We start from the raw sequence: 13,571 nt of genomic DNA on the forward strand, positions 1-13,571 counted from the left end.
CCAGATTAGTGTACGTTTGCGCTCTGTCCTTTTGAGAAGCGAACGGTGCAAACCACTTCGGCTTCCGCCACTCTCTCTTTCTGAATACTTGATAGTCGTTGGCCTCTTCGCGCCCCATAATTTGTGAACGGAATTGACTAACGATAGTGCTATCTCCCAGCATATTGATGACGAATACAGACTCGTCCTTCCAGAGAAGCTGACAAGGGTGAGTAATGCTGAGGCTCCATTGTGTCGGTCAACTACCTGTTCTCGGGGGACGTGCTCGCAGTTGCGTGCCACAAGGGCTGAGGATTGCAGGAGCAGCAGGCGTCGGTGCAGAAGAGGATGAGGTGAAAGTGACTTGAACCCGGCCCACGTTAAAATTGGCTAGGAGGTATACCTTGTGGATAGCGGATGATACCAATGAGTGTAGACCTTGCGGTCAGGCGGAAATTGTCTCGCCCGGAGCTTAGGCGGACTCAAATCTTGAGTCCGAGAGCCTCGCAACACTCAAAGCACTTGTTTAATGGGTCCGCAACGTCCTTTTGAAAGTCCAGCTGGTCGCGTTGGACTTGCTCGACTTCTACATCTCCCTCGCTGTCATCCGTCTCGGAAGACTCAAAATGTAGGCATTTCAAAACCGCTTGTTGGTAGTGTTTTCCCATCGCGTCTACAAGACTGCGATTGCACAGCCCAATATATTCTTTTCGCAGCTCGTCAGGCGAATGTTGGCTAAACTGCTTATTGTCATAGATGTTGCTGAGTGAATACCACAGGCCAATCTCCAGTAGCAGGAGACCCACAGAGTAGTAGTCGTGCGCTCGCTTTGCAATAGAGCGCTTGAGTCGATAGTCTGGGTGTAAGTATTCGAGAAATGAGTCGTTCAGGACAGGACCTTGGGTATACTCGCCCCCTCTGCTCTTGCGGCTGTAGTCGAACCCGACGAGATAAGGGGCGCTGAAATCGATAGTTTCCCAACGACCTTCAGCGGCTGGAAAGAGTAAAACATTCAGGGACGAGATGCTCTTATGCACCCAACCCATCGTGTGGATGTTCTGGACGCATGCCACCAGCGTTTTCGCTAGCGTCAACTTCGTTCCTAACCCTGCGGCCAAAAGACGCGAGCTGCCGTGCTGGAAGAGTTTATTTAGCCGGAGGGGCAGAGTCTCGCTCCCAGGGAATGCAAAAACCAGTTGGAAGCGCTTTTTGTTGGCATCGTGACAGGACCCTAGGCAATCGAGCACCCGAAGTCCGGATGGCCTCGGGTGTGTTCTCAGCACTGCCACGAGATCGGAAACGCGACGGAACATGGATTCGATGGCTTTGTGGAACTCTGGACTGCGGCTGTCTGGAATCTTCTTCACCCAGTAGGGAATGTTCTCGACGAGAGTTTTCCACTCTTCACCCTCTTGGTGCCCATAGGTGTAGTAGAAGATTTCGGGACGGAAGCTTAAGTCTGTGGGTTTGGGGTCTTTCCGCAATAAGGACGATTGCAAACGGGGACTGTCGAATGAAGTATTCTCCTGTCTTTGCAAGAGTAGAGACATGTATTTCATGGCGGCGACAGCACCAACATCGCTGACCTCTTGCGTAGCGAAATCAGAAGTTGCGATTTCTTGCAGAGATCTGGCTGTTCGGCTGTGCGCCGTGAGTACACAGAATGTCTGATCGATTGAGAGTCTCGTCTGCTCTGATAAAGGCCTCAAGAGATCGTCGATGGCTTGTCGTATCGTGTTCAGCCTGAAATCTTGGTTGTCTTCAGGCTTTTCGAACTGCGGCCCACCCGTGAATGCGTTGTAAGCAGATTGAAGGGTGGCATAAAAGTTCGATGTATGCGTGTGAACTTGGCTGTCGAGGTCCTTTTGTTTCAGCGCAATAGGGATAAGGCCCAGGCTCCCTCCCCATGCCAACAGACGGTTATATTCCAGGGAAATTCGAGTCAAAAAGACGCCACTGCCTACTAACCCTACAGATTTCAAATCATCTTCGATAGCTCTTTTCAGAGCTTCCAAAGCGGAGCGTATCGTGATGCGGGAGAGCTCCACCTCAATATCTTCTGCCTTGGGACGACTCTCAGGTTTGGGTTGGAAGGCATTCCTCAGTAGCTGAAGCAGTTCCCCCATGCAGGAAAAGTGGTCCGCATTCGCAATCGATTGAAGATAGCTGTCAGTGCCGGGGCTCAATGAACCTCCATCATGAAAGCACCGCTCGGGTCCATACTCGCCGTTGTGTACTCGAGCCTGTCGAAACTCCAAGACCCCATCCTTTCCTTTGACCATGTAAACTGCAACTTCCGCCGAGACGCAGCTGAAAGACCATATATCATTGGCTCGGCTCACGAGACCGTGAACCCACGACTTCGGATCCCTACATTCGGGACCACCATATTCATATGTAGTGTTCTTCCAACAAGTGCTGGTCTCTTCCAGCACGTCCTTTAGCTTCGCCGTGCCGAAATCAGCCAGTATAAAGTCAGGCCCACGAACCAGGACATTTCTTGGCTTTATGTCGTGATGATATCCGTGCATGGTAGCCTGATTCCAACCGCTGGATTGCTCTGGTCTTGGACGAAAGTTGTGGAGGAACGATAAGCCGCTCACCAGCCCTTTCATAGCATTGAAGAATGTGAAGTCAGATTGAAAGTGTTCAGGTCGACTTGGGCTCAGGAGCAGAACGTGGAGATCCGAATCAGCAGGGAAGAACAGAAGGTTGGTAACGCCATGGTGGGTGTAACAAGTCAATAACTCAACGATATTCGGGTGTCTCAGGCTTCTGAGAACGAAAAGCAACTCGGCCTCCGCGGACTTGTCTTGTGCATCAGGGTCCAGCTCCTTCCTAACGGCTCTTACCACCTGAGACGAGGGTTAGCTGACAAGCGATGTGCTATGAAGAGTTACAAACCCCTGAATTCTTCGATGGCCGAACAAGACGCTGGTGAGCAGGATGGATGTCAACTGCGTAGACTGTAGAAAAGCCACCCCCACCAATCCTTTCCTGCTTAACGTATGGGAGAACATGCATATCTTGGAGGTTCCTGTGAAAGGTGCTGCTTTGGAGGATATACGCTTTGTACTGGAATTGAAGTCGGTAGAAGTGTGCAGCCACCTCTGGGAATATGTCGGCCAGGACGGTTTCCGATATTGTCAGGCTGGAATCCAAGCAATTGTTTTCGATGCAATCGGAGAGATATCTCTCGCAATTCAGCTCCAACAATATTGAGAAGACTTTCATGCCTTGTTCGACGACAATATTTGCAGCATCGTCACGCTTGTGCGGTGGAATGTTGAATGTGGGATCAGCCAGGGCATCGGTCACGGTTTGAATGTCGAGGATTGCAGACAGAGAGCCTTCGGGCATGAAAGCGCTCCATGGCAGACCGACCGGGTGAATTTTCGCTTGGAGGATTTGCGCCTTGAGGCGTGCCACTGCCATCTTGAAACCCGGTTTGAGGATAGCCTATCGCCAAGCAGTACGGAAAGCGGCGAGGGTCTTTTGCCGAGAGACGTTGCCGTTGCGAGTGCTTCATGCAGTACTGAGTAGCACGGAAAGGATGGAAAATGGAGCGACACTGTGTGGGAGAAGAGTCGGGGAGTGATGAAGGCGGGGTGGGAACAGCCTGCAACCCGGAGAGGCTGCGCTAGGCTTTATTGGGTAAGGGTTTAGGCACTAATGCAAGAGGCTCGCGTGCCCGCTGGCCTGATGGAACCGGCTCCAGTCAACCCAACGATAAAAATCCCAGATGGCGAATACCACGGCTCAGTTCCCTTGCGAAGAGTATCCCTGTGGCCTTCCTGCTTCACTTTTCGAAGGAGACAGAGAGATCCTCTTGGCCACTTTACGGGCAGAATCTGCCCGCTTGTTTTCAGGCCAAGACAATATTGAAGTGTGGAAATCGACTGAAGTGATCACAGGTAAGAGATGAACGATCTCCTCTCCCTTCCTTCTACCACGACCGAACTTTCTTATTCATTTTACTGAAGTGCGGACAGAACCAGAACATGACCGCATCACACTCAGACGGGAAGCATTTTCCTGGGTTCGCATCTCCTGGGATCTTCACTACGGTCTGCTGACAGGCCCAGCCTAGTTTTGACTTGAATCCCAAATTCTGCACCTAGTATCTCTGAGATGACCAGCCTGATGTTCAATTTAACTCACCCATTGTCAGCTTCGTACACCAACCCTCGTCCTGGGGCTACCTGCAGATATCTCGAGCGACTCTTCAACGATTGCTCTACACTCACGAAATCTCACCTGTGGTCCTGGAAGGTGTCTTCGCGTTCGGCTCGAAAATCACGGGAGAAGATGATCCATACTTCAGCCTGTGCAGCTGGAAGACCAAAGAACAACCAGTCCAAAACGCTGCGGGGGTTGAGAAGAGATGGAGCTCGGGTAACGGACCAAGTCTCAGCCACCGCCTCTGAGTGAAACTGACGGCGAGCGTAGAAATTTGTTATCTCCTGCGTTACTACGACAAGCACGGCCGCTCAGATCTCAAAAATGCATGGTCTCTCAGGCAAACAATGGTCTATCAAAGGCAGTCACATCATGAAGGCCAGTCGATATGGCTGTTCATCCAGCCGTCTCAACGTTGTAAAGACATGTTGTGGAGAGCCTTCCCCAAACAGAACCATTTCCTCAGCGCCCACCTCCTGATCCTGAGAGCCAATTTATCGGGCTGGAGATCATATCTGAATGACACAAGGAGATCTCTCGCAGATTACGTGAGTCCGGCGACATTCCACGATCATCCCTCCGTCTGACCGAATAATTTGATTGTAGACCGAGAAAGCGACCAAATCATCCTTGGAGTTCAGAGACGTCGACTATGATACTGGTTTCAAGGACAGTCAGCGACTCCGAGAGCTGTGTCACAATCTCCGCGTGGCTCAGACTATACTCGACTCTGTCCTCGACATTGCGCGCACAATCCAAAAGATCTGTCACGAAGCACCATCCTCAGCCGCGAGCAAGCCCAACGCTACCAAAGAGTTACTAGCAGACGTGGAGGTCGAGATACAGCGAATCATGGGGTTCAAGCGGACGGCTTGTGCTCTGCACGAACAGGCGGAGGGTACTTCGCAGCTCGTAAGTCCGGAAAACCGATACGAAACACCTACTCACCAAACCACAACAGCTGCTCAAACTTCTCGAATATCGCAAAGCAGACTTGCAGACCGCCCACACCGTGGCACTGCGGAACATGGCTCAGGCAGCGAACGATCAGAGCAACAGCCTGCGCCAACTGACCGAGCAGACAAACAGAGATTCACGGTCCGTCAAGATCTTGACATTCGTGGCCATGATGTATCTGCCTGCCAGCTTGATCGCCGTAAGTATAGCGATTTTGATTTCGACCAATTTCAAACAAGTCATCTTCTGACTTCATATTACCCCGGCTCAGGCACTGTTCTCTACGGACCTAATTCACGTCCCGGCCACGAATGCGGGTCATTCACCGCAACATCTGGTGGTGAGCAGTTCAATATGGATCTACGTGTTGGCGAGCATTGCATTGACGATCTGCACACTGGGTCTGAGTGTGCTGTTCGACAACACGGAACTCTGGCGGAAGATTAGAAGAATTTGGCATTAAGGAAAACCATTCGGTCGTCAATATTCCAATCGTTGTCCCGTCCCGATGATGCTCACAGAAACAGCTCCGCCACCGGCCTTCTTGATTGCAACAATTTTATTCCTCAATTCGTCCGCCTCGTGGCTCTTCCCCTGTGATTCGAGGATGCCCGCAAGGGCAATCATGCGAATCTGCGTCGAAGGATGCGTTTCCCCGCGCACTCGAATCATACCATCCAATGCTTCCCTTGCGAGCTGCTCTGCATCCCGCAACTTGCCAAATTCTCTCAATGTCAAGGCGAGATTTCCCATCACAATGAGCGTGGTTGGGTGATTGTTGCCTAGAACTTCTCTCAAGGACGCAAGCGTGGCAACCTCAAGTGCCTCTGCTTCCGCCCACCGCTTCTGATCTTTGAAAGTCGAAGCGAGATTCGCGACTCGCTCCAGGGTATCGGGATGCATTTCGCCCAGCGAGCTCTTGCTCAGTTCCACGACACGGGACTCCAGCGCCTCAGCCTCGTCGAAGCGACCTTGAGCAGAGATATCCGCGGCCAGGGCGGACATCGTGTTGATGGTTTCGGGATTTGTCTCGCCCAGGTCATCTGTCTGCGTTGCCAGAAGTTCGGCATATGCCTTCTCCGCGTCTGCAAATCGCCCGAGGGTATGATCGATAGAGGCAAGCAATGATAAGCTTAGGAGCGACTGCGGGTGCCGGGGACCAAGTAGGGATTTTCTCATGTTGGAGACTCTGAGTCCCAGAGTTTGGGCCTCGGCCAGCTTTCCCTGCTCTTTGTATATGAGCGCAAGATTGTTCTTCGCGGTGAGGGTGTATGGATGCATCTCATCGAACAACTTTTCGAACAGGGTCGCTGCAGTTGTGGCTGCTTCTTCGGCAGCTTGCAGCCTTCCTTGCTTACGATATGTCATGGCGAGGTTCGCCAATGTGATGATGGCGTCAACGTGTTGTTCGCCGGATGCCTCCTTCTCTTTCTCAATGATCTCGAGGTATAGCTGTTCCGCCTCCTTCCAGTGTCCCAGGTCCAGCAATGTCGATGCAAGATTCCCCTTGGCCGCCAAAACATCGTAGTGTTCGGTACCTAGAGTCTGAGCCATTGCAGCTATCAGTGTTTGGGACATGATCTTGGCATCCTCCAGCCGGCCCAGGCCTCGGTATATCGAAACCATGTTCTTCATACTGGTCAGGGTTTCCGGATTGTCCTTTTCGAAGTGGAGGACCCTGCATTCCAAGATATGCCGTTCAATCTTCTCGGCTTCACGCCACCTTTGTTCCTCTCTCAAAATCGAGGACAGGGTTGATTTGAGTGCCAGTGAGACTGGATGCGCGTCGCCGAAAGTAGCCCCGACGTCGCCGACTTCTCGTGCGTGTGAATTTAATGCTTCCTCCAAAATGCCTCGCTGCCGATAAGCCTGAGCGAAACTCATAGTTCTGATATGTCCTATCCCCCACAGCTCCTTGAATCTGCCTTCCTGCCAGAAGCCTTCCGAGAGGTCTTGCTTTGCCATCTCAATTTCTTGGGCAAGGTCGACCTCACTTCTCAGGCTATGTTGTAACCATTCGGAAGCAGTCTTTTCGTCTCGACCAATGCCAAATCCGGTAGCATAGCAGAAAGCTAGTTGAAATGCCGCAGCAGGTGCACAGTCCGTGGCACATAACTCACAGGTGTTGTTCGTAGCCGCGCGCTCAAAGTTCTCAACGATCTGACATCGAATGCTGCGCTCTGAAAATGCAAGTTGCAGCATGGAACGACTCATCTGCCAACAAATCAGACATTTGCTGTATTCCAAGGCACGGAAACATTTCAGACCTTAAACGAGCGACTCAGTTTACCAGAGAGTATAGGGTCGAGATGGACATCAAATTCGACCTGAGTGGGGGAGACCTGAGTGTCACACTGCGACGTGAGTGAAAGCAGTTTCCGACTTTCAAGTCGCCGCGCATCTGTTTTGAAAGCCAAAACACCGGCAAAGAAGTCCTGCAGTAAAGCTCGCTTCGCCTGATCGAGAGATAGCAGACGCGAAACAGCGGCCTCCACTGCAGGAAGTATTCTTTCTTCCTTTTTCCACGGCCAAATTCGTGCCCTGGTAGAATCACTGGTACCAATTTGAAGAATTTCGAGGAGCTGGCCATCCGGATCGTCTACATCATTGTTTGCGGTCCCTACCGTTGATCCACAGAAAAGGATGAACACAAAGACCAGCCCCAAGGAGTATATGTCGGCCTTTATAGCGTGGGCAAGGCTCATAGGTCGATCGTGCCATTCTGGAGCTGCCCAGATACCCGGATCCGGTAGAATGACAAGGTCAGCCTTTGTTGCTCCGAGGCAGGAATACCCGAAATCTGCAACCTGTGCGACTGGTTGGCCATCGGAGTCAGAGAATACCAGTATATTCTCAGGCTTGATATCTCCGTGTATTATATCTGGCCATACAGGTCAGGCGGGACACTCCATCTTACCACTATACAATGAACGTACCTGAAGCATGAAGGGCCTGGATCCCCGACATGACACCGACGCACAACTGAATTCTATCCTCAACAGACAGCAAGATGCCCTGCTCGGAGTCCAGAAATTGCCGCAAATCGCCTAGCGGTGCTTTTTCCGAAACTAAGACTGGCCAGATGTTCCCCGACTGCTGATCCACCTCCCAGCAGACTCCCATGAGCTTGGCCACGTTCGGGTGCCTGCGGATTTGGGCATTCTGAAGAATGAGGAGCGCCGAGATCAGTGCCCTGAAGCCCTTCTCCGGCGCATCCTTGTCTTTGATCCTCTTGAAAGCGAAGTTCGTCTGCAAATCGACGAGTGACTGGTTGACCTCAGCCTCGCCACCTTCTCCCAGAGACTGTAAGGCTGAATGCCAGGTGATTGGTAGGAAATCTGTCCGTGTGGACTGAGCAATGGACAGAAATGAGATGAGATCGTAATGCTCCTTCGGCTGTGGCTGCTTGGGCGGTACGGTCGGCACCAAAGCAGCGCTTTCGAAGGAAATGTCATCCACAGAGAAGGCCGGAAGGAGATCTATCGCAAGATAGGAGGAGGTCATTTCAGTGATGGGGCCCTAAGGCAGGTACTTCGGGATAGCATCGCCCACGGGATTGAGCTGAACAAACAGTGTGAAGTGAAGAATGCCAGTCAGGCTCCAGCCTGATCAAGCTTGAAAAAGTGAGGGATGATTAAGCTGTTGATAAGGCTAGCCAACGACACTCAGCTTTGAGATGCGCCGCGACGCTACGCTCGTATTCTCACTCGCTTCGGCAGATTCACGGGCAATGTCTCTACTGCAGAAGATGTTAGTTGGCAGGCATTTCGGCGACTCACACAGCGATGCTAAACCGAGTTTTGGCGCTACTGAATACATCACAATTATTTGTCACAGCCCGTCTCGCCATCAAGGCGTAGAACACCCCAACCGAACCCATCGATTGTCGCAGCCTCACAACACGCACTGCCAACGGGTCTTGTATTGGTTCGTCCTGGTCAAAAGGACGCCGTTTTCTCCTAGGAGCCGTTCGTCCTTGTCTTGTAATCCCCCCCTCTTCTACTGTCTCAGCGCAGCCGAAGCCTTCAGCTCGCCCCCCGTTAATCGTCCTAAGATGTCTGTCCCAACGCAGATCTGAAAGGCAGTAGCAAAGAGGAATAAGTCACCAGTGCTGATCGAGAGAGACCCCAGTCGAATAGGATATCAGGCCATAGGACGCGGAGTGGAGGAGGACACTATTGCACTGTTCCAACAACATGTATGCTTATCGGAAATCGGGGAATTTTCGACTGTTCACAGGAAAGAAGGCAGCAAGCTCAGGTCTAACATTCATATCAAAATGGAAGCGAACACAAACAGTTTCATTCAATTCATCAAAGTTGCACAGTCTTGCCCCACATATCGTCGATCGTGCCAAAATCCAGAACACGCACCATGCCACCCAGTATGACGATTGGCTCCAAGAACAGCACCTTCTTGACCTGCGCGCCTAGATCGTGGAGCTCACGTTTCCAGTTATCGGCCGGGAGACCGCTGTAGCCGTCCAGCGTCCTTTGCACCAGGACCTGGGGACTGACCGGATACGACGGGTCGGTGAAGTCGCTCTCTCCAATTCCACACTGAAAGTCCTTCTCAAACATGAAATACCTGGTGATGCGCTCTTTCAAACCACGTTTGTGGATCCCGTCAAGCTCCGGGGCCGCTTCAACGGTGGCGATGATGTCGTTCAAGAACGATTTGTCCTCGTCGTTTCGGGAGAGGAACTTGCTCTTGAGGACGCTGGCTTTTTTGAGCCACCTGTACGTCAGCAGCAGCGGCTTCGTCGGGTTCTGTATCTTGATCATGTTTGAGACCAGGAGTTCCATCTGGTCGCGCTTGTCCTTCGATGTCCCCGGCTTCGGCCACGCAAGCTTCGTGTCCGATATGCCATGCTCTAGCACGTTGGAATAGGTTGCCCACACCGTGCCCTTGTCAAGATGCTGCCCGAGACTTCCAAACGGTACTCTCGGGCTCATTGTCTGCTTCTTTCCTTTGGCTGTGAACGTCGCTACCGTCTTGCCGTCGACTTCGGTCCAAGCCAGTTTTCCGAATGGGAGGACGCACTCTTTCGAGTCGGCGCACCGCTTTAGGACCTTGACGACATGCGTTGGCTCCTCTTGCTCTCGGTAGATGTTGATGATGTGGCAGATGACCTCGCCAGCGACTTCCATGGCCATTCCCCCATTTCGCAACGGGACTTGACCATCGGTGGCGGGTCTCCAGTCGAGGATGTCCAGTCCCGGCCGGATGCTCAGTGCGTGAAGCAAGTGTGGCCATCCGGCAGTTGCAGTACAGTCTCCAGTGGGTGTGAAGACACCGTCGTGTTGGACCAGATGGGCTTTGAAAGCCTCAGCCTCGAGAAACGGAATGCCGCAGCCTTTCACCTTGAAAGCCTCGCCAGTCCACTCGCCCAAGCTTTCCTTCAGCACTTTATTTTTTGCCGTATGCTCCAAAATAGCTGCAATTGGCTCTCTCACTAGAGTGATCAAGGCACCTGCAACCGTAATGGTCTGATTGACGTCCTCCAACCCGCGCCGGTACGTATAAGGCTCATCAGGCTGTGCAGAGGTGGTCATCTTCACTGGTGTGGTATCAGCGATGTCGGCACTCGACACTTTAGGTACACGTTTATGTAGTGTCAGACGAACCTCCTCGGCTTCATGCCAATTCAAAGAGACACTGGAAAGTGGTTTTCAGCCCTTCTATATTGCTCGACACTTCTCCTGACCTGATGCCTGAGGCGAAGTCCAGAGCGGACTAGCCTTCCAACTTTGCCTATGGTGAAGCAATACCTTCTGTGGCGCAGTCGGACATGTGGACAGATTCATCGCGAGGAGCAAATAGACCTAGGTAGCATCACGTGAAAACCTTATTCACTCATCTTCTCGGACTTGTTGAGCACGCTCCTTCAGATCATTCTGGTCAATGCAGTTCGATGGACGGTCTTTTCCCGCTGCTCTAGAGACAAGACACCTCTTGCTCTCCTGTCAGGCTATCGATCCGATACTTTGGGCCCCATTTAGAATTATGGAAGCTAGGCAGCGGCTTAAATTCATGCGAGAAGATTTTGAACAGGCTACAGCAGGGGCGGCCCCCTGCATTCATACGGCTGATACTTCGGCAGGAAGACCAATTTTGAGCGAAGATCTGTTCTGTCCTTTTTGCAAGCTCACAGAAAATATCGTCGATGATGGAGCCTTACTCTTTTTCCAGGCCCGCATGTCTCAAACGGCGTGCAGCACTTTCAATCGGATCACCAGCAGGAAAGGTATCTCCAAGTATTCCATAATGACAGTGTTCTGAGCGTCAAGCACTTTCCACGTGAGCCAATACCATGGGCGACTTGGTCTCCGCCTGTCTGTTAGCCTCTAGCAAGGTTTCTCCAACGTTACCCTTTTCAACCGCACCAGCGAGACTCTCAGATGGCTCATGTAAGTTGTGAGCAGTGGAGATCTCATCTTGATCACCGAAAATCTTAGCCACTTCCTCCAGGGGAAATCCTCGCGTATCCGGGAACCAGTAAAGCAGAAAGCAAACGAAGACCGTCCCGGGGATGATGAAGCAGAGGTAAAATTTCCATCCTATGTTCTGGAATGCAATCGGCGCAACTTGCAGCCTGTAGGAGACGGTAAGCATTCAGACACTGTCGGCTGCTGAAGGGTTTCAGAAACATACCACATAATGTTCATTGCGCAGAGACCTGCCATCCCGAGAGCTATGCCTTTGGCGCGAAGGTGATTGGGACAGATCTCGGAAATGTAAACGAACTGGGTTCCATCAAGACAGATCTCCCACATCACCACATATACGAATAGCATGGCCACGGATGCTCTTAACGCGTTGTCGTTGGGATGCTCAAGCGCCTCGGGGGTGGTGTATGTGGCGACCAAAGCTGCCTCGATGGCCAGACAGCAGAGACAGAATTGGATCCCGAAAGCGATCAATTTTGGACGTGCAACCCTCTCGACTACGAAGAGAGCAAGGATGCCTCCTCCAATGGCGACGGTATACCAGCCGATCTGGTACAGAAACTGCTGTTCAGTGTCATAACCCAGCGCACCGTACAACGTCGGCCCATAGTTGTTCAAAACTGTCGAAATTCGGTCAGGAAGACTGCAAAGTTTCCTTTTCGAGAGAACAAGGAGGTACGTACCCAATGGACCGCTTAGTTGAATTCCAGCCGGGATTAGAAAGCTCATGATTGCCCTCTTCCGATAGCTCGGTTTCTTGATCAAAGACCAGTATGATGACTCGAGCGTTCTGTCAATGCGGACTTGTCTTGCAATCTGAGCCAGTTCGACAGCAGCCTCTTCCTCGGTGTGTAGCTTCTTGAGAACTGCTTCCGCCTCTTCGTAACGATCATTCATGAGCAGCCATCTAGGTGACTCGGGGAGCCACGGCAAAAACCCGAGCAGGAGAATTCCAGGTGCGGCGTTGAGAGCTTGGAGACCTCTCCACCCGTTGTCGGTGCCCTGCTTCCAAAACGCATATCCGATCCATGAAGCAAGGGCGTAACCAAACAGCAGACTGATACCATGGATATCAACCAACACTCCTCGAACACTCGGCGGAGCCACCTCACTCATCCAAACTGGAACCGAGGACACAATGTTATACGCCGCCATTCCTGCGAAGAATCTGAATGCGATGAACATTTGAATGTTGACACTTCCTGCCAGCAGAGCGGCCGTCACACAGGCGCAAACCGCGGGAACGGCAATGCCTATTTTGCGACCCCATTTGTCTGCAATCGGGGACACGGTGAACGTGCCCAAAAAGCCGCCGACCTGGTACATCTGTTTCCCCATCAAGCAGATCAGTATTTGTTGCTTCCACCTCTCGAGGGTTCTCGACAGAAATGCTGAGGGAAGGGTAGGCTACGCACACTTCCAGTCAACCCTTTCAAGTCTTGCGCATCTGCTGCAGTATCCAATCCCATCACTTTGATAAATGCAGGCTGGATCAACGTGGTTGATATCACCGATGCGGAGTAGCCATACATGCAAGAGCCGAGACTTGCAGCGACAATGAAGAGTACATTCTGCCACTTGAACTGGCGGCGTGATGAATGGTGGTACTCGGCCTGTTGAACGGTCTGAGCGAAAGCCATGATGCCGCAATGCTTCTCAAATCCCGTCTTTGTATTACTGGAAAAGAGACGGTGGTGAGTTTGTCAAAAAGATATACCCCTTCAGAGAGGATGGATTGAGAGAATACTCCCCACAAACATCGTCCGTCTTATAAGCACCAGATGCTCCAGACAAGCACATTGTATCCATGTCGTTTGCCATGGCAAACGATCTGAAGACCGCAATTTGGTTGCCGGAATAGCCAGGAACCTGCGGATGGGTGAAATGGTGTGCCTCTGATTATGGTATACCCCAGACATGCTTGTTGCCGTCGTCGACTCCGCTCTGGGGGGCCCAGATCCCCAGAGCTGGGCAGTTCCTTTCGGCTTCTTCTTCAACCTCTAGCCG

The 13,571-nt window shown here is 51.9% G+C and overlaps 5 protein-coding genes across 5 annotated transcripts; 1 reads left to right on the top strand and 4 right to left on the bottom strand.

Annotated features, from left to right (window-relative positions):
* Window positions 1-461: 461 nt before the first annotated feature.
* On the bottom strand, window positions 462-3,414 carry PV07_01500 (uncharacterized protein; the record flags this gene model as incomplete). Its single annotated transcript, XM_016388030.1, has 2 exons — window positions 462-2,834; window positions 2,884-3,414. 2 exons carry the CDS (start codon window positions 3,412-3,414, stop codon window positions 462-464), a joined length of 2,904 nt encoding a protein of 967 aa, XP_016254958.1.
* A 307-nt stretch (window positions 3,415-3,721) lies between these two features.
* On the top strand, window positions 3,722-5,562 carry PV07_01501 (uncharacterized protein; the record flags this gene model as incomplete). Its single annotated transcript, XM_016388031.1, has 8 exons — window positions 3,722-3,893; window positions 3,972-4,018; window positions 4,065-4,099; window positions 4,151-4,374; window positions 4,429-4,706; window positions 4,765-5,070; window positions 5,120-5,318; window positions 5,387-5,562. 8 exons carry the CDS (start codon window positions 3,722-3,724, stop codon window positions 5,560-5,562), a joined length of 1,437 nt encoding a protein of 478 aa, XP_016254959.1.
* Window positions 5,563-5,595: 33 nt separating this feature from the next.
* PV07_01502 (uncharacterized protein) lies at window positions 5,596-8,619 on the bottom strand (the record flags this gene model as incomplete). Its single annotated transcript, XM_016388032.1, has 3 exons — window positions 5,596-7,329; window positions 7,383-7,996; window positions 8,052-8,619. 3 exons carry the CDS (start codon window positions 8,617-8,619, stop codon window positions 5,596-5,598), a joined length of 2,916 nt encoding a protein of 971 aa, XP_016254960.1.
* A 786-nt stretch (window positions 8,620-9,405) lies between these two features.
* On the bottom strand, window positions 9,406-10,810 carry PV07_01503 (uncharacterized protein). The gene is made up of 2 exons (XM_016388033.1): window positions 10,743-10,810; window positions 9,406-10,675 (listed from the first exon to the last, which is right to left on the bottom strand). Exon 2 carries the CDS (start codon window positions 10,668-10,670, stop codon window positions 9,429-9,431), a length of 1,242 nt encoding a protein of 413 aa, XP_016254961.1. The 5' UTR covers window positions 10,671-10,675; window positions 10,743-10,810; the 3' UTR covers window positions 9,406-9,428.
* Window positions 10,811-11,400: 590 nt separating this feature from the next.
* Window positions 11,401-13,204, bottom strand: PV07_01504 (uncharacterized protein; the record flags this gene model as incomplete). Its single annotated transcript, XM_016388034.1, has 4 exons — window positions 11,401-11,710; window positions 11,770-12,184; window positions 12,248-12,890; window positions 12,980-13,204. 4 exons carry the CDS (start codon window positions 13,202-13,204, stop codon window positions 11,401-11,403), a joined length of 1,593 nt encoding a protein of 530 aa, XP_016254962.1.
* Window positions 13,205-13,571: the final 367 nt, after the last annotated feature.

The sequence above is a fragment of the Cladophialophora immunda genome (genome assembly GCF_000835495.1).
Source record: "Cladophialophora immunda strain CBS 83496 unplaced genomic scaffold supercont1.1, whole genome shotgun sequence".
Lineage (NCBI taxonomy): Eukaryota > Fungi > Ascomycota > Eurotiomycetes > Chaetothyriales > Herpotrichiellaceae > Cladophialophora > Cladophialophora immunda.

Excerpts from the sequence above, each read along its gene's own strand:
- PV07_01503 (XM_016388033.1), bottom strand. The coding sequence starts at position 10,670 with ATGACCACCTCTGCACAGCCTGATGAGCCTTATACGTACCGGCGCGGG.